A 27,119-nucleotide genomic window follows, 5' to 3' on the forward strand; every position below is an offset into this window, starting at 1 on the left:
TCCAGGTGGTGCCGCGTGATGAGGGAGAGGATAAGTTCAAGTGTCTCTACTTGTTGGTGGAAACAGCAGTGGCTGTGCGACAGAGGGAGAAGGAACAGGAAGAAATATTGCCTTTGTAGTTAACATTCATATTTACCGCTCAGTTTACTCATTTTTGTTGTAATTACTGATTTAATTTGGGGTAATAGGGTACTTCGAAAATTCGCTTTAGATATTGTACTCTAGCCTCAGCCTCGTCTTAAATGACCACTAGCATTTCCTATATAGGCTACTGCGACTTACGTTTAATTTAATTTTTTTATTCAGTGAAATAGCTTAAGCAAAGTTGAATTTAATCTTTTTACATATATGTGTAAGTTAAGACTTTGATTCGTGTGTCGATATAACAATTCATTAAGAATAATTTGTACTGTAAGCTAAATTCTTCTATTCTTCATTCAATTCTTATTTCGGGGATAATGTTTAAGTTGATTTCGTAAAAGTAAGACTAACTACCTATAATGTAAGTCTACTATTTTGTTTATTAAAATCTCATCTTGAAATTATTTTTATTTTTCTTAATGAAATATCAAAAAGTGTCCATTGTCCTAGCTCACTAGAATAAGTTAAATTATGCCAATTGGTAGATTGAGCGTGAAGCGCGGCCAAAACAACTATTATCGATTATAATTAGAGTTATGGTAATAAATACATAACTATACATCTTCGACAACAATTTTTTTTTTTTTAAAAATTCACTTGACTGTGCTTATAGCACACGTACATATATAATGTTCTATACAAGCTTGACGCACACAAATCGCCATGCACTAATAGGCTTAGCCTGTAATATCCCACTGCTGGGCATAGGCCTCTTTCCCCATTTAGGAGAAGGATCAGAGCTTAACCCACCACGTGACCATTGCGCCAACGCTTCGCCTGCACTAATTTACACAAAAAAAAAATGTAACAAGAAACATAACGGTTTCAATTTAAAGGGAACGAAAATGTTTTTATCGTAAAAGGTCGTGGGTGCTATTTCAGCTCGGTGGTCGGTAGGTCTGTGTGAATATTTTTCGAGTTTTCCTTTATGTGAAACTTTCGATATGGTTTGTCTTAATTGTTTGCTAAAATTTGCTGCATTTTTTTTTATACCACTAGGTCGACAAACAAGCGTACGGCTCACCTGATGGTAAGAGATTACCGTAGCTTATAGACGCCTGCAACACCAGAAGCATTGCAACTGCGCGTTGCCGACCCAATCCCCAATGCCCCCCAGGAGCTCTGGTCACCTTACTCACCAACAGGAACACAATACTGCTTGAAAACAGTATTATTTAGCTGTGATTTTCTGTAAGGTCGAGGTACTACCCCAGTCGGACTGCTCCATATTTTGAGCAGGAAATTCCTGCTGTGCCCTACCTCAGTTAGTATGTTTAACATTTACATATATCTGTCTGTTCCTAAGGAAACTGAACGCCTGATTGATGAAAAACGCTCAGTGGGATTGTTTATGATGATTCCATTATATACTCTTTTTTAAATAGAACAATATGTTAATTATATAATCATCTTTCAAAGCAAATACAATAAAAGTCAGGTAAAAACGTGTTTTATTAAATAACAAATATAAAAATACAATTGATTAACGGACAGTTAAATTAATTAATACATTATGTTAAACTATTATTAAAAAGGTATCTCAACGTGTAACGAGTGGGTCGAGGATCTCCACGACTTGATCGAAGACATCATTTACGGTGCCCTCGGCGTTTATCTGAACAATTGTGTTGAATATAAACTATTTGATTTGATAAATAAAATACTTTTTATACTACTTGGTCGGCAAACAAGTGTACAGCTCACCTGATGGTTAGCAATTACGTTGTGGTTCTTGCGATTACTTGTAGACCCTACCCCTGACCGTCATCAGGAGCTCTGGCCACCTTACTCACCACGGGAACACAACACTGCTTGAGAGCAGCATTATTGAGCTGGGATCTTCTGTAAGGACGAAGTACTTCCCCAGTCGGGCTGCTCCAGATTTTGAGCAGGATATTTTCAGCTGTGTCCAATCGCAATATCCCTACTAATATTATAAATGTGAATATAAGTTTGTTTGCTACGCTTTCACGCGAAAACTACTTAACCGATCATCATGAAACTTTGTACACATATTCTTGGAGGTATTAGAGGTAACATAGGACACTTTTTACTAAAAAAAAAAAATGAATGCGAGCGAAGCCGCGGGTAACAGCTAGTATCTTTATATAATGCAACCCTTTTCAGTAGCACAGATTGTTGTCGTAGGCAAGTAATGTTGTTTGACTCAATTATCAAAACTAATTGTAGTGCTCTATATTTTTAGAGCAAATTGTCTACATTTAGGTTTTTAATTTTAATGTCCTCTCTCAAAAGCCGTCTTGTAGAATCGAAATATTGAACATTTAGGTTTTTAATTTTAATATCCTTCTCAAATACCGTCTTGTAGTGTCCGTAAACCAAAATCAAAAACATCTTTATTCAAATAGGTTTCAAAAGCACCTTCGGAACGTCATTTTGCAAATCTAAATAGCACTCTCTCTGTTTCTGGCTCCATTCAAGGCGCAATTTATTGGAAGGTTGCCATTAAAATCGGATTAACCGGCATTAGTACAACATAATCAACTAAATTTGTAAAAGTAAATAAATAATTTAGATTTTAATGACTGTTTCATGTAAATCGTTTCAAAGTGTTGTGCATAAAGTAAATTCCATTAAATTCCAAATCTACATTAAATTCTTACCATTTTAACTTTGTCAGGATACTGTGCAATGACTTGTTCATTGTTGTCGAGAAAAGTTTTGATCCGCAGTTTAATGGTTTCCTCATTATCATCAAAGCGACGCGAAGTTAGAGCGCGACCCAACAGCCTCTTAGTGAGGGTTTCTGACGATGCTTCGAAGTAAATTATTACCTGGCAATGTACGGGATTAAGGTACCAATGGTTGTTTGTTTAATCTGGATTACACTTTTTTATGTTCCGGTTCATATTCGTACTATCCTGTTGCACATCGCTTGTTTTTATCTAGATTTCAGCCTGACTCCTAACAAAATCCGCCTAGTGTAACGATCGTGAAAACAGAAATACAAAAAGTCTAATTTTCATGGTTTAAATTCTAAAATGGTCTTAAAAAACGTTTTGCAATTTAAAACTAAAATAGTAATTCTAAGAATATTTTTTTCACTTAATTTGACGTGATTATGACTGGATTGATTTAATATTTTTAAACATAACAAAAAATGTGTTAAATGTAATAGAAAAATAATAATCAGATTGTAGTAGTCAGTTTACTATTTTATATATTATTTTATGATTCATGGTACCATGTATCTAAAAATAATATATCATGCTGCAAAGACTTATTAAACTTACAGTAACTGGCGCGATCTGTTTTTCGAATTCGGCTCCTTGTGACTTCTCTCGCGGATATCCATCGATCAAGAAGCCCTTCACTTTACCAGCCAGCTCCAACATTGCCGTTTTCAGTATATCCAGAACGATGTCATTCGGAACAAGTTCACCTAAAAAGAAATACAATTTTTTATCACGTGTTTGGCGTATCATGAAATGGATGAATCCTATATTAATGTATACATAGTAATGGGTCGATGGAATATTTTTAGGATTAATTAATATCAAGTAATTGTCATCGAAAGGAAATAATACGAAGGGACACGTATCGAAATTTCTGTCTTTACATGCAACTTTTTCAGGTTTTTTTTTGTATCTACTTCAGTTGCAAAATTTAATCTCACATTACTTCAACAAATGACATAGGATCTAGGAACAAAGAGAACATTATTTTATGGTCATTGGAATTCCTATATCCAGAGGGCCATATGTTAATCTGATAAGTATGTTAAAAAAGTAAGTATGTTACATATGTTAATTTGATAAGTTTAAAATTCCTTCTCACCCCGTTCCATAATACCAGCTAGAGTCTTTGCTCTCTCGGAGCCACGTTTCGCTTCAACACGGAGAAGGTCACCAGTCGAAAGGTGAGCAAGCCCATATTTAGTATTGATCTTCTCGCATTGCGTTCCCTTGCCTGATCCAGGCCCCCCCAGAACCCAGATTATCGGGGTCTTGCTGGAGTCAATTAGTACCTATTAAAAAGTCGTAAGTATATTTGGTTTTAATTAGATATCTTTCTTTACTCGCGGTTTGTAACAAGAACATTAATGCTACGAGAATTCTAATCTATTTACTATTGAATTGTTTCTTGTATTTTTTGTAGTAGTAACTTGAATTAGAAAATATAAGAAATTCAAATAACTTCACTCTGTTTTTATAAGCCTTGCACTTCGGTGACATGCATTGAAGAGGGCAAGCTGGAAGTTTCTCGATAATTTCCTGTTCACATGGATGGCAGTTCTTATCTTCCATATCAAATAACTATCAAGTGTATAAAAATCACTTTGAGTATTTGTGTATAAAAAAAATTATATTTTGATGTTTTACCGTAGAACTTGATACGTCAATAACTATTTTACGATCAAAGAGTACGTATAGATTTATGGATAGAATATTTTACACATGTAAGTCCATACTTTTTGTGGAGGTTGGTTGCCTACGACTGCAGAAGTTCAGTAACAGACGTAGGAATAACTCTGTACAGTTGTGAAGTATCTGTTGTTTGTTTTTCTTTTAAACTATTATAATCATCGATATAGCGCGAATTACCAAGTATTTCAGGTACCAGATTTTTTAGCTTTTCGTATAATAAGAAAAACAACTATCATAAAAATATGTTTTTTATTAAACGAAATAAAAATATAATCAGTTAACAGGCCGTAGAATTAATTAATACATTATATACATTTAACAAAGAGTCATCTTAAGCAGCGACCAGCGGGTCCAGGATCTGAGTGACTTGGTTGAATATCGAGTCGACGGTGTCTTCGGCATTTATCTGAAAAAAAATTTAATGAAAAGAAATATACCAATATACTATAATCTCATTCGAGAGAGAAAATCATTGCCTAAAAAAAATAAGAATAAAAATAATAATAAAGAATTACAAGTTACTATTTACAGATCGGAAATTTTTAATGTACATTATAAACATTGAACAAATAATGCACTAAAAATTTAACAAAATCAAAAACGGCTTATGTAAACTAAATATGCTTTAAAACATTATTGAATCGTCATTTTATAAATTGTAACATTTCAAAACTTAGGCAAAACTAACATTAAAGATGTATGTCGTTCTATTATAATGAAACAACTTTTTCGGATTTTATCGCGATACTGTACAGCAACTTGATCCCTCCGTGATCGTGTTGTTTCATTAAATTGAGTGAAATTCCCGTAAACATTAGAAAACAATATGTCACTCTATTTTCATATTACGTGTCCTTAGCCAGATTTATTCAAGCAATACACGACCCTCAAAACAAACGTTAGAATTACCCTTTCAGGAAAACGAAGGCGTGTCAAATCTAGGTCACCTTAAACGTTAAAGGTTGGGCAGTTATGCGTTCGTCGTATAAAGCACCTTATTTCATTCCACACAAAGTTCTAAACGAAGATTTTCTGGCAAATCCAAACGTTACATTTAGGTAAATGGGAGATTAATTGTCAGATAACTCCAGCGGGCGTTGTTATGATCTTACATTACATTATCTTATTAGGAAAGTGACAAACTTTAGACGTTGCGAACTTCGAATTTTGTCCTTTTTGGGTATACTCAGTCTACGGATAAAAATTAATTTTGTATTATAGTTTCAACCTACGAGCCTTCAACTGAGGTAGGGCACAGCAGGAAATTTTCTGCTCAAAATATGGTGGCCCTGCCCCCTGGCCCCCATGGCCCTACTGGTGGAAGTATCTCGAGTTTACAGAAGATCACAGCTAAATAATACTGTTTTCAAGCAGTGTTATGTTCCTGTTGGTGAGTACGGTGATCAGAGCTCCTGACAGGGATTGGAGATAGGGTCGGTAATGCGCTTGCGAGGCTTCTGATGTCGCAGGCTACGGTAATCGCTTACTATCAGATGAGCCGTACGCTTGTTTGCCGACCCAGTTGTATAAAAAAGTAAGATCTACTGATAATCTACGTAAGATCAGGTCCTCCAAAAGGTTTGCGGAGTGAGTGAGGGTTGCGGCAAAACAGGGATGCTTGGCGTGAACTTGGGGTGGCGTATATCCAGCAGTGGACTTCAATAGGCTGAAGCGAAGCGTGAGGTTTAAAAACGTGTTAAAAAAAGTGGACAAGTATCCATAAATGCATGAATATTGGTGGATGAAATGCGCCATTACCGAAGCCGTCCAAGCTGATCGAAACATTAAATTGTTGCATAACCTACTAAACAAAGTATACACTTATAAACGAGTAGACTTGTAAGCAGCTCTTACTCTCATGAGCCTGACGGAGTACTGCGCGAACAATTGGTCGTTGTTCTCGAACAAAGTTTCACACGTGTAAGAGACTTACCCTCTTGAGCTTGTCGGGGTACTGCGCGAGCACCTGGTCGTTGTTCTCGAGGAAGGTCTTGAGGCGCAGTTTGATGGTGTCCTCGTTGTCGTCGGCGCGCCCCGAGTTCGCCGCGCGCCCGAGCAGCCTCTTGGTCAACGTCTCTGATGACGCTTCGAAGTAGATTATCACCTAAACACGTAATTGGATTTGGTAATCATTATAATAACAACTTCTTATTGAAGTGAGGTACAGCAGGAAATATCGTGCTCAAAATATGGAGCTGCCCAACTGGGGAAGCACCTTAACCTTAAAATAATTAAATAGTAGCAACCAAAGAAAAATGTAGATAGGAGATCTTATATTGTGATCCTGCAGCATAGACTAACGAATTTAGCTAATTATATATATATTTTTTTTTAATTTTACGAAGAAATCATATAATTTGATATTATCTATGATAATTTTTAGAAGCCAAAATAGTCTTTACTAAATAGAAAATGAAATGACGATGCTTTCGCAATTTCGAAATAATTTTCAAAATATTTATTTCGCTTATAGGCTATACATATACTAACAGAAACTGGCGCAATGGTTTGTTCAAAGGCGATTCCTTGTGACTTTTCGCGGGGGTAGCCGTCGATCAAGAAGCCCTTCGCTTCACCAGCCTTCGCCAACATCGCCTCTTTCAGCAGGTCCAGAACAATATCGTTGGGGACCAGCTCACCTGCAAGTTACGATCAATGATTAGTTATTGTTGCTCTAACGAAATTTATCGATTTTTTTTTTTAATTTATTAAAATACTCTATATCTAATATATAAAATTCTCGTGTCACAGTTTTCGTTGCCATACTCCTCCGAAAGGGCTTGACCGATTTTGATGAATTTTTTTGTGCTTATCCGGTATCTATGAGAATCGGCCAACATCTATTTTTCATCCCCCTAAATGTTAGGGGTAGTCCACCCCTTTAATTATTTTTTTTTTATTTTTTAGACAAAATTTTTAATTTCTATTTTTTTATGATACAACATTAAAAAATACATACAACCCTAAATTTTCAACCCTCTACCATCAACCCCTATTTTTAATAGCGTTTAGCGGCAAGACAACGATTGCCGGGTCAGCTAGTTATACGATAAAATTATACCTATAGAATTAATACAAGCATATATATATGTATGAATCTAGAGAAAAAAGTATTAGACATATTGAATAGCATACACAATATTAAATGTGACAGCAACAGTATTGAGTGCGTAAGAAGGCTTGGAAAAAAAGGCGAAAAAGTAAGGCCTATTGTGATAACATTTACAACAATGGGGCTTAAAATAAAAATACTACAGAATAAGAAAAAGTTCGAACAATCCACGCCCTATTACATCAAAGAAGATTTCCCCCCTGAAATACTCAGCAAACGAAAGGAGCTCCAAAAAGAAGTCAACAAAGAAAGAGAACAGGGTCGACTGGCGATAATAAAATATGATAAAATTGTTATACTCAAAAATAGAAACCAACAAACTGAAAATCAAACCCTAGATAACAAGAAAAGAGCTCTTTCAGAGTCACCAGAAACGACGACACCAAAATCCAAAAACAAAAAGAAAAAGCAATTATCGAACATAAACAAAAACAACAATATAGATAGTTACTTATTATTAAAAAAACCAATTTTGCAATATAACTCCGAAGAAAACACCGCATACCCTCGAGATTTAAAAAATAAACAATAGCAATCAAAACAGGCCCCTCTTCATCTCCCAACACGGCCAGTCACCGCGGGAGAATACGACTGCAACCCTCCAACTAACCATCAACTCTACATATGCACATACAATGTTAAATCATTGTTATCACCGCAAAGAATGATATTATTAAAACATTCATTATCAAATAAAAAATACGATATTTTAGGACTGTCAAAAGTTAGAAGAAAAGGAAATGAAATTATAGAGGATGAAAACCATATTTTCTGCTATACAGGAGAGACCCAAGGACAACATGGTGTAGGATTCTTAATAAAAAAGGAATATAAAAACAATATAGAAAACTACGTGGGCTTATCAGAGAGAGTGTGCCTTCTAAACATGAAGTTCAACCCAATAAAAATATCGATAATACAAGTGTATGCGCCAACCTTAGAAGCACCTGAAGAGGAAATAGAAAATTTCTACGACCAAATCGAAGCGGCTCAAAAACTTTCAAAAGGAAAAATTATACTAATGGGAGATTTTAATTCAAAAATAGGACAAAGAAAACCATTAGAATATACAATTATGGGGCCATACTGCTACGGAATAAGAAACACTAGAGGAGATAAACTACTCAAATATGCATTAGCTAACAAATTCACCATAATAAATACAACATTTAAGAAAAACCTTAAAAACCTATGGACTTGGACTTCACCAGACAAGCAATATAAAAACCAAATTGATTACATTATGAGCAATTGCCCTAAATTATTCTCAAACATGGAGATTTTAAAAAATGATATTTTTCCTACTGATCACAGACTACTCAGAAGCACAGTTCGATTGGGAAAACCGAGGCGAAGCAGAACACACTTTAGTGAAGATCATACGGATTTAACTTACGAGAAAAATCAACAAGCATATATAAGAACTCTACAAGAAAAAACACATCAAATCCAGTGGGAAGATAGCGACAATATAGAGACATTTTATCTCAAAATAGAGTCGGCCATTAAACAGAGTCTAACCTCTGCTACCTTAAAGAAAACCAAGAAAGATATCTTAACTGAAGAAACTAAACAACAACTTAAAAGACGCTCTGCACTGCAATCAAAACCATGCAAAAACAAAGAGGAAAAAGAGGAACTTACAGACCTATATAAAAGTACAAATAAAATGTTAAGAAAAGACTACGAAAAATACAGGATAGGAATTATTGAAAACAACCTGCTTACTACTGGAAGCCAGAAGAAAGCATACAAACAACTAAACGCAGAAAAAAGATGGATACCAACACTGAAAACACAGAATACAACAGATAAACTTCAAACACGAAAAGAGATAATAAACATTGCTTCAAACTTTTACCAAAATCTCTACCAGGACGAACAGAGCAAAAAAAATACTTACGAAAAAACAGAAAAACAAGCAGAACCACCCGTTACACCTTTTGATGTTACAGAAATCCTGAAAAGTATAGATAAATTAAGGACAGAGAAGAGCCCAGGACCCGATAACATCCCTAATGAAGCCCTAAAAATAGGAAAAAACATTCTAATAGGACCTGTCACAACATTGTTTAATAAAATACTAGAAATACAAGAAATTCCAGAGAAATGGGGAGAATCAAGAATAATTCTGCTCTACAAAAAAGGTGATCCCTCAGACATTAATAACTATCGCCCTATCAGCCTGCTACCAACAATATACAAATTATTTGCCATGTGTCTAGAAAAAAGAATAGCGACCAGCATAGAGAAGCACCAACCAGTGGAACAGGCCGGCTTTCGCCCGGGTTACTCTACCATGGACCACATCCACACATTAGACCAAATAGTGGAAAAACATCAAGAGTTTAACCAACCTATATACATAGCTTATATAGATTACGCGAAGGCTTTTGATTCAATCTCACACAAGAGCATATGGCAAGCACTCTCAAACCAAGGCGTTTCAAATATTTATATTAACATCATCAGAAACATATACAAGAACAGCACAAGTAGGGTAAAATTAGATAAAATTGGACCAAAAATCTATATAAGGCGAGGAGTGAAACAAGGAGATCCTTTATCACCGAAAATATTTATAGCCGTGCTACAAGATATAATGCAAAACTTAGATTGGAAAACCAAAGGAATAAAAATAGATGTAGAGTACATAAGCAACCTACGATTTGCAGATGACATCATTCTCTTTGCAAGAACATCAAGACAATTGGAAACAATGATTTGTGAACTAAACAACGCCAGCAAAAAAATAGGTTTACATTTAAACACATCCAAAACTAAAGTCTCTACAAATAGTACACAAAAGGCTATAATAGTAAATGGAACACCGATAGAGTATGTGGACAGTTATGTGTACCTTGGGAAACAAATCTCATTCAAGAAATCGCGACATGAAGACGAAATAGAGCGTCGTATCAACATAACTTGGAGGAAATACTGGAGCTTCAAAGAAATCCTAAAATCAAAACTTCCATTAAAACTGAAAAAGAAAGTTGTAGATTCCTGTCTGTTACCATGTCTGTCATATGGAGCACAGACTTGGGTTTTCCATGAGAGAACTAAACATAAAATTCGTTCATGTCAGCGTGCTATAGAAAGAAGTATGCTAGGAATTAAGCTTAGCGATAGAATCAAGAGCGAAGATATTCGTAAGAAAACAAAATTAATAAACGCAGAATGTCACGCACAACAGCTCAAATGGAGATGGGCTGGCCACATCGCCCGTAGTACAGACAAGAGATGGACTAAACGAGTCACTAAATGGAAGGGACCCAGTGGAAAAAGGAACAGAGGAAGACCTAAAGATCGATGGGTCGATGAAATTAAAAACATAGCCGGTGAAGATTGGATGACGAAGGCGGCCAATCGTAAAATATGGAAACAGTTGGAGGAGGCCTATATCCAGAGAGGAGCCATGCCCTAAACACACCTTTTTGTCTTTTTATTATTATTTTTTTACTTGAACCTAATGTAATGTGCATGGAAATAAAAAAGGCTTTATTATTATTATTATTATTATATATATATGTATATATAAAATTCTCGTATCACAATGTTAGTTAACAAATTCCTCTGAAACAGCTGGACCGATTTTTATTAAATTTTGTGTGCATATCGGGAAGCTCTGAGAATCGGTCAACATCTATTTTTCATAGCCCTAAGTTATAAGGCGGGGGGGATTAAGGGCTTAGTAACATATGGTAATACCACGTTTGCGGGGTCATATAGTGCGGGGTAAATATATATATTTGCTAGCTGACCCCGCAAACGTTGTTTTGCCATAGCTCAAAATTTCAAATATTTTTCTCAATTTGACCGCAGCACCAACTGTCGGGACAAACTGAAATTAAAATAGAATAATATTTAATATTTGATGCTGCGATGGTAGCGCAGTCTACCGGACCCAATGTAAAACATTCCAAAATTAACAACTACTTATACATGAAAAATTAGTTAAATAAACATTTTCCAGTGGACCAAATTGTGAATCTAAGCCATCCTCGAATCCCCTTGAACTCACACAAAACATTTCATCAAAATTGGTCCAGCCGTCTAGGAGGAGTTCAGTGACATACACACGCACACAAGAAATATATATATAAAGATAAAACAAGACCATTTAGGTGTTTTGACTAGAAGACTGCTAAGTTTAGACACTGAAAACTCCTAATTTTTGTAAATAACTTCAGTTTTATATTGATAAAATTACTTTTAATCTTATACCATGTCCAAAAAAATATTCGTAAGTAAGTCGTAATACTACAATTATATCTTGCCGCTATTCTGTAACTAAATGTTTTATACAGGAAGTTATTTCCCTATCTATAGACCTTTCTTCAACTTCTTACCCCGTTCCATGATGGCTGTGAGGGTCTTCGCTCTCTCGGAACCACTCTTTACCTCGGCACGAAGCAGGTCGCCGGTCGAGAGGTGAGTGAACCCGTACTTCGCGATGATCTTCTCGCATTGCGTACCCTTGCCCGACCCAGGCCCCCCCAGAACCCAGACGATTGGTGTCTTGCTTGGATCAATTGGTGCCTATAATTATAAACTATGTTATGACTGGTATCTAAACATGTTGAAACCTTGATGAGAATTTTAGAATTTTAGCTGTATCTACTCACAAAATGAAGGTATTTACACATTATATGACTTAAGATCTGCATACATTGAACTTGTAACTAAAAAATATCTATTAAATATTGTTATTATCGTGATTGATTGTCTATGTACTAAAATATTAAAAAACGAGTCAGTCAATAGAGCGGGGTGTTGATACGAAGATGGTTTTACGTCAAGGGCTCGAATTATTGTCCATTGTTCGTATGTTGATTGTTTAATCTATTTGTGATCGGTCACCTTATTTTTTGACCATCGTCCCTAGAGTTACGTTTGTATATCTTGGTGATATTTCAATATTAAATAGTGGCGGATTACTTTAGAAAAAATAAATCTTAAAATAAGACGTATACATAACCATACATTTTTATAATCTTCTTTTCTTTTTCGAGTGAGATTGTATTCTGTAGACCTAATATTATCTAATTAAGCTCCGAATGAAAATGGTAACGTAAATGTAATGGCTAACATCAAATGATCTGTAAAGCCTAAAAATCAACGCGAAAGTATTACCTACATAAATACATACTGATAAATTTTAAACGTTACCATATTCTTACGAGCCTTGCATTTCATCGACATTGATGTCTCTTAATATTCTCAACATATAGATTACAAAACTGATCTTCCATATTATAATTTATATTTGTTTTAAAAATCTTGAGATGTTATGACGTGGTGGCTGTATAGATTACGATACATTAATACATAAAATATGGCAGTTAAAAAGTTATATTTTACATTCTGAAAATTATATTCTATCTTTTAAGGAATACCGACCAATGACCTGTGAATTTACGCTTTCGACTTTATTGGGATCATTTTGAGCTGTAAGCTACCACTTTTGTCAATTAATCAAAATTCTTAGGCAAATACATAGAACATGATTCTGAATCGGAACTGTGACTGAATCAGCTTAAAAGCGTTCTACTAATGAGATAAGGTCTCTTATACAACAACGTTACTGCTGGTAGGATACATGTACCACGATTTCCGGGGCATGGTTAAGAGACACACATTTAATTATTTCAGTTAGAAATAGACGAGAAAAAAGGTTTAAAAGAAATGTTTTTGCTTTATTAACATTACGATAAAATTCATAAACGTAACCTGATAAGTATCAAAATCGAAGGTGAGTAAATCATCTACGCTAGTGTAATGCATACATAAACATAGGTTCAAATCTATGAGAATATGAAGTTTGACGATTACATATCTGTAAATATCCCTAACCTCCTTTCTCATTTAGCGAAAGGTCGTCTAAATAAGACTAAGGTTGAAACGATAAAATATTTAAACTCCAAGTATCAAAATCGTTTAAACCGATTCGATGAAAATTATAACACGGAAATGATAATTAATAACTATATGAATTTTGCAAATTTAGTGTACCGAAGTAAGAAGAATTTAGTAGCTCAAGGTAATGCCATTTTTTTTAATTCAATTATACACAAAAAAATACAATTTATAATGAAAAAACTATGTTTTTCGGATTTTATTGCGGTTTATTAGGACTAAGCTCCGTGACCATTGGTTGCTGTAAAGTATACGAAACGTCGGGCGTCTAAAAAACTTAATAAACCGCGATAAAATCTGGAAAAGTTGTGTCGTTATAATGAGTGAAATTCGCGTGAACATTAGAAATACTATTTAGCTATTTTTGAGTATCTAATTGAAGACATTTATTAATGGTTAAAATAGCGTCTTCGGTGCGACAAAGCCAGCCCTGCGGTCACCAACCCGCCTGCCCAGCGTGGTGACTATGGGCAAAACACATGAGTTCACGTTATTTTTGGCGTAAACTTGTGGAGGCCTATGTCCAGCAGTGGACTATATAGGCTGTAATGATGAAAATAGCTGTAAAGGATCTTCAATAAAATAATATCCTAAAGATCTTCAATAAAATAATATCCTAAATATCAGCGCTTGAATTGAACGCGGGTTTAGCTAAATAATGTTTCCAAATTTATTTAGAAATTGATAGACACCAGCATTGCTATAGTCCTATTTCAAAAATTATTTGTACTTACAATAGTTTGTTTGTTAAATGTAAAAACGCGAACAACCTCCGAGCAACTGAACCAAATCAGATTTGTTTTGTTTGTTTAATAATTCATTAATTACAAGGTTTGCGTAAAAGATAATTAAAAAAGACGATAAAACAAAGAAAAATAAGGCAGTAAAAAATTCGACATATATTCAATTGTCGTACCTAAATATATTAAATTTTGCCTATTAAAAAATAATAAAATCAAAATACTCTCCAATCTAATAACCATTTGATCTTAACGAAGGTGAAACACGTGATACCTCTAGCGATGTTACATATTTAGAACAATCGTCAAGTTCTCGTAACATTGCTACAACACTGAGGTTGTCTATTTTGGTGACAGCCATTGATACTGACCGCCTGTCCGTTGATAGATATTATTACTGTTGTTTATTGTTTAGATATACTTTATTGCCTAATTACTACAAACTCTACAAGTTTTTCTAATGATTCATTAGTAAAACTTGTAACATGTATCATAGTTATCTATACAAGATCAATACAGATCAATACAGGATACAATTCAAGCAACTTGCATATACAGATTTTTTAAATTTTTTGTAGACAGTAAAAATATAGTTCTAATATTAGTATTTCCTCATATTTTCTTAGCTTTGACTTAATTGTAGTTTTACTAGTAAACAGCTTTGGCTGGTTTTAAGGCTCCTAAAATAATTGCAGCCTCTGAGCATTTTTCCTTTTTTATAGAAAAACGGAAATGATAATAAAGCTGAATTTGTTTAGTGAAACGAGGTACCTAGTCACAAAAAACTTAAAAACTTAGTAAAAAGTACTCGTAATTGCGTTGGGCAATTTTGTTTATGGCCACTAAAATATCAGTATACAGTCGTAACCCTTAGGAGCAGTTAAGCTATTATTATGAATTTTCAACGATAAATAAGAGAGTAGTCTTTTTTATAAAATACAAAAAAGATTTTGATTCAAAATTTGAGTGTATTATATGATTACTTACTTTGACTCTTAAATAATTTATAATTTAAATATAATTTTTTAAATAAATCATTTCGTATATCATTCGTTATATTTAAAATTAAATTTTTTCGTTTATAATAGATAGTTATTAAGTAGAGAAAATATAATAATATTATATAATAAATTACGAAATGTATTATATGCATATCTTTATTGAAAATTTCTATTGAAACTTTATTTATCTATACATACATATATTATATATTATACGTAAAGCAAAAACTTTGTGCCCCTTTTTACGAAAATTGCGCAGACGGAGTATGAAATTTCGCACATTTATAGTTTTTATAGAGAAGGAGTGCAGAGTGCTATTATTTTTTTAACTTTTGCATAATAAATACATAAAAAAAAAACATTACACACACTACCATTTATTATTATAGCGGTATAAGTCTGTGACTGTGCTGTGTGGCTACGGCACTAAAGAATTTAGCCACCCCCTCTCTTCCCGTGGGTGTCGTAAGAGGCGACTAAGGGATAACAAGGTTCCACAACCATCTTGGAACTTAAGAAGCCGACCGATGGCGGGATAACCATCCAACTGCTGGCTTTGAAATACACAGGCCGAAGACGGGCAGCAGCGTCTTCGGTGCGACAAAGCCAGTACTGCGGTCACCAACCCGCCTGCCCAGCGTGGTGACTATGGGCAAAACACATGAGTTCACGTTATTTTTGGCGTAAACTCGTGGAGGTCTATGTCCAGCAGTGGACTGTATAGGCTGTAATGATAAGTCTGTGACAAAACTTATAATTTGTATTAATTATGGTCGAATTTCGACCACCGCTGGTTTATTTAATACTATGAATGTATTATCAAGACCAACGTGTGTATAAAATGCGTGTTTCATGCATCTCTCATCGGCTAACCATTATTTTGTGTATTCGTATCTTAATACTTAAAAGTAAAATGTAAAATAAGTATGTGACTAAATAGTCAGCCTTCAATCTCAATTTTTAACGGTCTTCAGAATGTGTAGTTTTTTCCGCCATGTCGATCAATTTTGACGTTTTAACAAAAATGTGTGCGGCAAAATTTACGTAGCCATACACTAATTTTTTTATCTTTTGTTAATATATTCAAAATAATATTTTTGACTCTTTTTATTTTTACTTTCATTATTTTTATTTAGTTCAAGGGAATAAAAATAAATTACAAATGTCCTCAATTCGTAACTGTAGCAATGTTTTTGTTGTTTCGTGTACCTATTTCAGTATTTCCTGATTTTTTGTATACTATTTTTAACTTTTGAAAATATTGTCACGGCCGTAAACTATACAGAATGACTATTAAGTCACATCTATTTACTGTAACGGTATTGTTTTGTAAGAATACAAATTGGCAAAGATTGTTATTATGATTGTTAGGTGTTGTTTTATGCCATAATATTCTAAAGCGTTTTATACTTATAATTTTAATAATTTAAAGTGTACAAAAAAATTCTTACGTCCATACTTCTTGGAACTAAGTGCATTTTCTATTTTATTTTTATTTATTTATTAGTAATGTACACCGAAATAAATACACATATTTAAATTTTTGTACTTATACATTATGCTCATATATTATTAAAACTATACGGAACATATTTAATATACTAAAATATAGGTACTCAAAATCGCCGTGTATGTACTTATTCGTTTTATTAAAAAAACTAACTGTACTCTGCGCGCGGTGCTACGCTATTTTTTTGGTTGTACCAAACTACCAACTAAGAAACCTTTGTGGGCTCATGCACAACACTTTGCTGAAGACTTTGCTGATCAAATGCATAGCTTACGATTCTATAAAGGACATACAGACAAACGTTCTTTTATATATATATATATTTAGGGTCTATTTCACCAATTGTGGATAACGTTGAATAGGCCAGTAGGACCGGTTTCGTCTCAATCAATAAACTAAAACTTTAAGATTAACACATGCAAAGAGAAACATCTCATAAATATAACAGAGTTCAGTGGTAAAAAGGAGTACTGAATCAAAAACCTTTTACTGTTGGATACTGTCAATGTCATCCGTCAAATAGCGTTAAGCACAACTGGTGAAACTTGCCGTGTAGTGTGTGCCAAACTAATCATCACCAACACTGATAAGAGCTGGCTATAAATAATAGAATACATAGTAGTGGAAAATTATGTAGCATAATGTATTTACTATATTACCTTTGTGAAGCGAATCTCGCGCCTTTTAATCATAACGTAATTGTTTTTCAGCGTGTTTCAATTTTACTAGCTTCGGATGAAGAGGAGATGACAGTTCTACTTAAGAAAATTGAAGTTGAAAATGCCAAGTTTGGTCTTAAAATTAACCATACAAAGACCAAGATTATGGTTGTAGATAGAGCTCAAATTCTACTTCACTCGAATGCACTTAATACGTATGAAAAAATCAATGAGTTTGTCTATCTTGGGTCGTTGATAAATAATGTGGGTAGCTGCACTGAAGTGATTCGCCGACGTGCTGGAATTGCTAAAAGTGCAATGACCAACTTAAAAAAGATATGGAAACATCGTGGTATCCATCGCAAAACCAAAGTCCGTCTGGTCCGAGCTCTTGTGTTCTCAATATTCTTGTATGGCTCGGAAACTTGGTGCCTCAGAAGTCGCGATTGCAGCAAGATCAATGCATGCAATGGAAATGTGGTGTTGGCGAAGACAACGTGCACGACACGTGACACGTGCAACACATGCTTACGATCGCCTTCAATGGAGACATATCATTGGTGGTCGCGATCCTCATCATTGAGGAAACGAGGAAAACGAAGTGTTACAATCGTCTAAGTGATCATATTTTGACATTTTAAAGACTTTTTGGAATCGAACCTATTCTACTAAAAGATTATTTTTTCGTATCGTATTTCAATTACTTGTATACATTTTAACAGGTTGATTGCCGGAATCGCTAAATGTCTAGCCGTTACGTTTCTAAGCCTCAGTGGAAAAATCCTCTGCCGACGACTCCGTGTGGGTACTTGTAATAACTTATATGTATACTATATGCCCTGTAACATTGTTTTTACTTTTTTATTTATATAGGTGCACATTTAAAAAAATAAAAAAACAGTAACTGGCATCGCAAAATCAAATATATATATTTTTTGTATGAAGCTAAATTCCAGCAATGAACGTGTTAACTAAAGTTGACATAAAGTGGACACCTATAGGCATACATAAAGTAATTGACATAAGTATCATAGAAACAGTTATTTACGTATCCCTAACTCTCTCATTATCCCTTTATTCCACTTAAGAAGCACTTACCTGATGAGAAAATTCTATGGGCTCCGGGGACAAACACAAATGTCCACGCCTAAACAAACATATTTAAGACCTAAACAATTATTTGTCAGACCTATACAAATATCGTCATGAATAATTGTGTTTGCTCGCAAACGAAAAAAAAAACCGACTTCAATTACATCGACGAGTAATACAACGTAGATCGACGAAAAAATAGTCAAGTAACTGCGCGTTATCAAAGATTACTCAAAAAGTAGTTATCAGATCTCAATAAAATTTATATGTGACCATATGACAAACATCAGCTTTCGATTAAATTAAAAATTATTAAAATCGGTACACCCAGTAAAAGTTATTGCGGATTTTCAAGAAGTTCCCTCGATTTCTCTAGGATCCCATCATCAGATTCTGGTTTTATTATCCTGGTACCAAACCAGGGATATTCCTTTTCCAACAAAAAAAAAAAAAAAGAATTATCAAAATCGGTACACTCAGTAAAAAGTTATTGCGGATTTTCAAGAATTTCCATCAATTTCTCTGGGATCCCATCATCAGATCCTGGTTTCCTTATCATGGTACTAAACTCGGGATATCTCCTTTCCAACAAAAAAAGAATTATTAAGATCGGTATATCCAGTAGAAAGTTATGTGGTATAATACAACGTAGGTCGACGAAAAAAGCGTCAAGTAAAAACGCATTATTAGATATAGCTCGAAGTGAAGTCGGTTTTTTTTTTCGTTTGCGAGCAAACACAATTATTGTAAAAGTAAAGCTACCACCGATTCGGAATGTAGATTCTGCAGACAGGAATCGGCAAGAAACTCCGCAGTTACTCTTTTGCGAATAATATATAAACTGTGTTGTACTAAGTACAAAAATAGGAATATCTTGCATGAAATACAGCGTCACTAAATCCACACACACACACACATTTTTATCAACTACGTAATCCTACACCGTATAATACGCTTTATCTATTAATCTCTTTGTAATAAAAATACTCTCTATAAGAAAATCTATCTCAAAAGATATATCCTTTGATTCAAATATGCTTCAAAGACACTTTTGAATCGTCATTATACAATTATATAATAATATTGTTTTATATAAGTAGTTATATAATTCTATTAATTTGTTAAAAGCCAATATTGTAGTTTATCTTGAAGCTACCACCGGTTCGAAATGTAGATTTTGAAGAGAAACGGACAAGAAACTCCTTATTTACTTTTTATAAGTAAACTAGCTGACCTGGCAAACTTCGTATCGTCTTATTTTTTTTCTTAAATATAATAATTACATATATCAAAACAAAATATACCCTATCTTTCAAGTTGGATCAAACTGCACTCGGTGTGCAAATTTGATTAAAATCGGTTAAGTAGTTTAAGAGTTCATCGCGGACAAACATTGTGACACGAGATTTATATATATTAAGATATGTCAATAATTACTTTTATCACATTTTATCCCTAATCTTATATATAAAATTCTCGTATCACGATGTTAGTTACCATACTCCTCCGAAACGGATGGATTTTTATGAAATTTTGTGTGCGTATAGGGTAGGTCTGAGAATCGGCCAAGATTTATTTTTCATACCCCTAAGTCGTAGGGGGAGGGGAAATAAGGGGGTTAATAAGATATATGGCAAAACAACGTTTGCGGGGTCAGCTGGTAATATTATAAATGTGAATGTAAGTTTGTTTGTTACGCTTTCACACGAAAACTACTTAACCGATCATCATGAAACTTGGTTAACCACACTCATTCAAATCGATTGACTTAGCCATGATAACATTCAGAATTAGTTTCGTATTTCTATTCTATTGTTGAATATATTTTATATTACCTGCTTATGTATGGGTGTCTTCAAGTTATGGTTCTCTATCTGCAGCCATGTGGCGATTAGAAGCACAATCACATATAAATATTTACACTTCAGATGATTCTCATCGAAGTTACTGGTTTTCATTTAACTATGTAGAGGTTACATGTGTGCGGTTATACTGGTATAATTATTCTTATATTATGTTTGACAAATTGCTTGTGGTTGTGTGTGGAATAGCTGTAACAAAACAATACCCATGGTTGCCAACTATGCTAAACATGAGTGATACTAATTACACCACGGAACCCGTCGCTGTGTACATGATTGTGCGAAATTGTTCATTACTTATTACTGTAAATTATTTATTTACTTTGAAGTAGTGTTAATAGATATTAATAAACAAAACTAATGTTTAAAATAAAGAAAATCTTCATGTCTCACAGAAATACGTTAAAATCGCTTTGTTAAAATACTGAACTACGTAGTCACTATTTTTATATATAATATGATTAATACAAAATTTATGATCCTGCATTGCAAATCTTGTGTTATGGCATGGTTAAATGGTTACACACACGTAAAAAAATATAGCCGAATTGAAAACCTCTTCAAATCTTAAAATTGGTTAAAATAATAATATTAATGTTATTTACATTAACTTTCGTGGTATTAATATTATTTGCAGAAAAAAATAACAATAAGGATCCCGCCAAGATTTGAACTTGGATCGCCGGATTATTCGTCCGGAGTGCTACCAATTACACCACGGAACCCGTCGCTGTGTACGTGATTATGCGAAATTATTCATTACTTATTACTGTAAATTATTTATTTACTTTGAAGCAGTGATAATAAATATTAATACACAAAAAAAAAAATGCTTAAAATTTGAGAAAAAAATATCATGTCTCACAAAAATAAATCCAATGGAATGTTTTAACATCGCTTTGTTAAAGTCCTGAACTACGAAGTGACATCTATCGAAACATAAACGATACTAGGTAGTGTTGTGGATGGTCTTATCGTATTACGGGTTTGTGTAATAAGCCGGTAGAGTGCTTCCATGCTTCTAAAAGCATCATTTTTTCAAACATTTAATTCCATTTTTGCCTTTCCTAAGAGCACATAGAATTAATATAAATGATATTTGCAACTTAAATTATAATTTGACTCAATTATACGACCTTTCGGTTGTTTTTATAGCACTTTATAAACAGACATTATTTAAGTTCAACGTGTATTTTAGTTTTTTTTTCTTCTTATTTGATACTTTTGTAATATACTCGTTGACGGGATGTACAGCTGCTATTTAAGCTGTTTTTCTTTATAAACGCTTTTGCCGTTTCTTTGTTTTTGGATATTTGTTTGTTAATCTGTTTATTGATGTAACGATGGAACAAAGTTCTTTTCTGTCAACGCTGTGTACTTCTATTAGTGACGAGTTCACCATAAACTGTTTTTTCCGAATATTTGAAAATCTTCATGTCTCACAGAAATATGTTAAAATCGCTTTGTAAAAATATTGAACTACGTAGTCACTATTTTTATATATAATATGATTAATACAAAATTTATGATCCTGCATTGCAAATCTGGTGTTATGGCATGGTTAAATGGTTACACACACGTAAAAAAATATAGCCGAATTGAAAACCTCTTCAAATCTTAAAATTGGTTAAAATAATAATATTAATGTTATTTACATTAACTTTCGTGGTATTAATATTATTTGCAGAAAAAAATAACAATAAGGATCCCGCCAAGATTTGAACTTGGATCGCCGGATTATTCGTCCGGAGTGCTACCAATTACACCACGGAACCCGTCGCTGTGTACGTGATTATGCGAAATTATTCATTACTTATTACTGTAAATTATTTATTTACTTTGAAGCAGTGATAATAAATATTAATACACAAAAAAAAAAATGCTTAAAATTTGAGAAAAAAATATCATGTCTCACAAAAATAAATCCAATGGAATGTTTTAACATCGCTTTGATAAAGTCCTGAACTACGAAGTGACATCTATCGAAACATAAACGATACTAGGTAGTGTTGTGGATGGTCTTATCGTATTACGGGTTTGTGTAATAAGCCGGTAGAGTGCTTCCATGCTTCTAAAAGCATCATTTTTTTCAAATATTTAATTCCATTTTTGCCTTTCCTAAGAGCATATAGAATTAATATAAATGATATTTGCAACTTAAATTATAATACGACTTATTTTCTGTCAACGCTGTGTACTTCTATTAGTGACGAGTTCACCATAAACTGATTTTTTCCGAATATTTGAACGATATATATTGTTAATAGCGAATAAGTCGTTGAAGTACTATTATAACATCTCCTAAATTTCAATTTCAGAAATGAATGGACAGTCAACTACACGTAACTCATATGATAAAATCCCAACGTCCATACCACCGGTCGCTTGGATTGCACTTGGTTTCGGGTGACCGCCTACAATTTTTAAAATAAAGATTGTTCCCTTAGTAGTTTCTATGTTATGCCATAATAACATGTATACATAAACAGAAGGGTTACTAACTTTGGAGAACAAATAAAACTGACGCACAATACAGTCGAGGTATTTCCCCGTAAAACGTAAACGAAAAAGGTTCTCATCTTGAGAGATTTTTATCCTCTCCCCCAAATCGCGTTAAGTAATACTTAAAAAATCAACGTACGGCTCACCTGATGGCAAGTGATTACCGTGGCTTATAGACGCATGCAACACCAGAAGCATCGCAAGCGCGTTACCGATCCTACCCCCAAACCTCGAATCCTCTGGTCGCCTTACTCACCACAAGAACACAACCCTGCTTGAAAATAGCAAGTTCGATCATGCATGGAATACTGCAGCCATTTCTGGGATGGCTCTGCCAAGTACCAGCTTGCTGCTTTGGATTCTGTGGATCGACGCGCTAGAAGACTCATCGGTGACGAATCGCTGGTTTGCTCTAGACTACAAAGTCTCGATCGGCGCAATGTTGCCTATTTGTCGGTGCTTTACAGGTTATATTTTGGAAAGTGTGCTCAAGATCTATACAATTTGGTTCCGCCATCACCTACCACTCGCCTACCACCGAACCGCAAGGCATCGCATGAATCTACACCGCTACGTGGTTGAAATCCCACGATCTCGCACTAAGCGCTTTTCTTCCTCGTTCCTAATACGCACCATAAAATTTGGAATGCCCTACCGGCTTCCGTTTTTCCAACTAACTATAACTTGGGTATCTTTAAATCAAGAGTGAATAGGCATATTCTAGGCAAGCGCGCACCACTTTAGGCTGCAACTTCACTTACCATCAGGTGAGATCGCAGTCAAGCCCTAGTCTATATATTAAAAAAAGCAGTATTACTTAACAGGTATGGTCGATGTAATTCCCCAGTCGTACTGTTTCAGATTTTGTGCAAGATATTGTCTGCTGTGTCCTACTTCACTTGATATTTTAAAATAAATCGTTTTTATGTTTTCGCGAATTTCATATTTAAGTTTAATGGGATATTAAAAGTTGAGAAGACTGCTATATAAATTAACTTATATGCAAACAAGATCGCGTGCAATGGTAGTGATATTAAAATTCAATAACTTTAATAAAAATCAAAGAAAATATTTCTGAATAAAAATCATAATATTTTTATAACACATACGAATGAATCTCACACAAACAACCACATTTCAATGTATTTTTTAAAAATGCTAAGAAACAAAAAGGCCAACGTTAAAATAACACACGGGTAAGCTACAAGCACAACGCCAGCTGGCAAGCTCGCACGTTCAGAGACTGGACTATTTTGGAGAACACGAGTTTATATAAAGCTTATGTGTGTAAAATTTGCGTCAATTCACATTTGGTATTTTTGTTTTTAAGGACGTAGGGTAATAAACTACTGAAATAAAACCGAAATCGGCCAAAAATACCGATTTTTTTATGAATGTTATTGAATAGCATTTTTTTTATAAAGTTTTCTTCACTGCGTTAAAAACGGAGTTTATTTTATTTTATTAGGCAATAAGCACATGTAATATAACTTTTTTGACGTGACGACGTCTAATAAATCGATGAACGCCGGCGGCATGCACGAAAAAGGATGACTCGTTGCGTTACGCTCATTGTCACGTTACGCTCGGTGATAGTATATTCCATATTCCATATACTATCACTCGATTGGCCTATGCGTCCGAGGAGATGTTTTGTTATGACATTGTCACGTTAAACTATCGTCCGTAAATCAACTTTACAGACAACCAATTTTTTTTTTCGTACTTCCGACGCAGGATTCATACACTATTGGGGGTTATCCTATATGATGCTTCGATGTTTTTTTTTAACTAACTTACGACGACTTAAAATCAATTGAGATCCGATGACGAGTGGAAGAGAGATAGTTGCGGCGCAAGCGTAACATGAGCGTAACGGGACAATGAGTCATCCTTTTTCGTGCATGCAGGCAGCGTTCATCGATTTATTAGACGTTGTCACGTCAAAAAAAAAAAACTGGAAAATTATAATTTTTACTATTAACTTTTGACAGAACGAAGTCTGTTCGGGCAGCTAGTACACTTATATATATTCAACATTGAAGTCAACGCGTTTGAATATAATATCACTTCAAGACAAAACTTTGTAGCCAATCAAACTAGCTTTCGAGGTCAAATTAAAGTTGTTTCAAGGAATATAAATAAAAAGTAAAAAAACTAATAAGTTTAAATAAGAGAACAACAATGAGTTAGTTTTTAGTAGTATATATAGAAGAAAGGTAGAGAAAGTAAGAGGCTAGAGAAGTAACCCAAGGAAGGTTTAGAAGTTGAGAAAATATGAAGAAGTATTTTTTTTCTTTTTTTTTTGTATGTGTCTTACCTCATAATTTTTACTGGGTATATTGATGATTCTTTTTTAATTGAAGCTTGTGCTGATCATGTGGTCCCATTTAAATTTGATCGAGACCGAACTTTTTGGATGAGTCTTGAGATTCGCATCATAATTTAACCCTATTTAAACACAAATAGCGTATACTTCGTTCGTTCTGACTTTAATCTTTGACTTTTCGCACATAATTTGACACGATTACAAGCTCAGGTACTGGAAAGATCAATCTAAAGAGGGAATTACGGAGAAGGTAGAATATTAAAGTTTGTTTTTGGGAAATTGGTGTTTTACCGTATTAATTTATCAGTCTGTTGTAATCTAAACTTCTAAATTGTAAACTTTTGTCTTAAATTAATTCAGAAACTTGCATATTGTTTTAGTTGCTTACGATGTGGTGCCGTTTACATTTTTTTTACTTTTGACTTTTAACATAATTAATTTAACATGAGTGTATTTTTAATAATATATTATTTTACAAAGTCTGTCGAGTTTCGCAAGCCGTAGATAAAAGTAGACTACGTTATTTCAGAAAAATGGAGTTTTCTGGTAGTGAAAGATTTACTAAAAAAAGGTTCAGTTTCAAAGCTTACAGCTGATAAAAAGCGACTATTGTATTTTAGATATTTATAAATTTTTATGGTTTATTTTATCGAAAATATTATATAAAAACATACATAATTTATTTTTGTTGTACTAGTTTTTATGAATAAAGTTTACCTTTGCTAGTTATATATATATATATATATATATATATATATATATATATATATATATATATATATATATGATAATAATAACAAAATCATAAAAACACATGGGTTGTTATCGTGTATTCAATATATTTTTTATCACAATGTAATCGTAAGGAACGTAATTTTTACATAATTTAGAGTAATCATTGGTTTGTTATCTGTGATAAATTTTATTAAAACTGTGATTATAGTACAGTTTTTATTGCTTTCTTTGTTTTTATATTGAGTGTAATTTTTGAATGTAATTTTTGACTGGAGTTAAATGTTAAATTCACCTTTTACTAAAACTTATACGTGTCGACGAATACGATGTCGCAAAATACTTATTTAAAAACATGAATCAACAGTGAATAATATATATAGAGCAAAATTTATTTCCTCAATCAAAATAATATTACTATCAAATGCTTAGCTAAAATACTTTACTAGCTAATAGCTAATGCTAGTTAAAAATATCATCGCAATTTTCTAGGCACTCGAAATCAATAAACTATTCCTAGGTCATTAAATTTATTTAAAAACCTGGCAACATTCTCAAGAGATCACAAACATTATTTTTTTAAATCTCAAACAATAACAGGGACTATAATTATCATGCCCATGACGTAACGTTATACAATCCGGAAATTCCTAAATATCTCCCTATTTCAGATTAAACTGACATTTTTCACTAAATACAAACTAAGTTTATCAGAATGTACTACATTACTTTAAAGGTTTAATAAACATTTAAGCAGTAATATATAAATAACTTACCATTTTTTTTAAATCTACCGCGAAACGGACGCGTAAATATAAACTAAAATACGTCTATCTGCCGCGAGCTCTGCGGGGCAACTGCGGTTGTTTGATCGCTCGGTCAAGGCCGTGGAAACTGTGCCAGAGTCACCTGACAGCGCGGGAAACTTTCAGCTGAAGTGGCGGGAACTCTGACAGATACTGAATATTTTATTTTATAGGGAATGATAGAGGTATTTCGTTATAAAGCTCCTTTGAAACTGAATTATGGATTCCATATGGTTTGTTCTTTATTGATAAGATAATACAGTTTTAAAATAAATTTAATTTGTTACCTACCTGTACTAAATTTATATTAGTGTTGCTTTCTCTTA

At 33.7% G+C, this 27,119-nt stretch overlaps 2 protein-coding genes and 2 non-coding genes across 4 annotated transcripts; all 4 read right to left on the reverse strand.

Annotated features, from left to right (window-relative positions):
• Positions 1-1,611: 1,611 nt before the first annotated feature.
• Positions 1,612-4,713, reverse strand: LOC123669301 (adenylate kinase isoenzyme 1-like). Its single transcript, XM_045602912.1, has 5 exons — positions 4,305-4,713; positions 3,940-4,129; positions 3,396-3,544; positions 2,766-2,936; positions 1,612-1,756 (listed from the first exon to the last, which is right to left on the reverse strand). Exons 1-5 carry the CDS (start codon positions 4,407-4,409, stop codon positions 1,682-1,684), a joined length of 690 nt encoding a protein of 229 aa, XP_045458868.1. The 5' UTR covers positions 4,410-4,713; the 3' UTR covers positions 1,612-1,681.
• A 51-nt stretch (positions 4,714-4,764) lies between these two features.
• Positions 4,765-26,870, reverse strand: LOC123669300 (adenylate kinase isoenzyme 1-like). The gene is made up of 5 exons (XM_045602911.1): positions 26,764-26,870; positions 11,994-12,183; positions 7,020-7,168; positions 6,463-6,633; positions 4,765-4,935 (listed from the first exon to the last, which is right to left on the reverse strand). The coding sequence occupies exons 1-5, from the start codon at positions 26,764-26,766 to the stop codon at positions 4,861-4,863; spliced, it is 588 nt and encodes a 195-aa protein (XP_045458867.1). The 5' UTR covers positions 26,767-26,870; the 3' UTR covers positions 4,765-4,860.
• Trnai-aau lies at positions 21,078-21,149 on the reverse strand. The gene has a single exon. It is a non-coding gene; the product is annotated as a tRNA-Ile (tRNA).
• Positions 22,128-22,199, reverse strand: Trnai-aau. The gene has a single exon. It is a non-coding gene; the product is annotated as a tRNA-Ile (tRNA).
• Positions 26,871-27,119: the final 249 nt, after the last annotated feature.

This window comes from Melitaea cinxia, chromosome 3 (assembly GCF_905220565.1).
Source record: "Melitaea cinxia chromosome 3, ilMelCinx1.1, whole genome shotgun sequence".
Lineage (NCBI taxonomy): Eukaryota > Metazoa > Arthropoda > Insecta > Lepidoptera > Nymphalidae > Melitaea > Melitaea cinxia.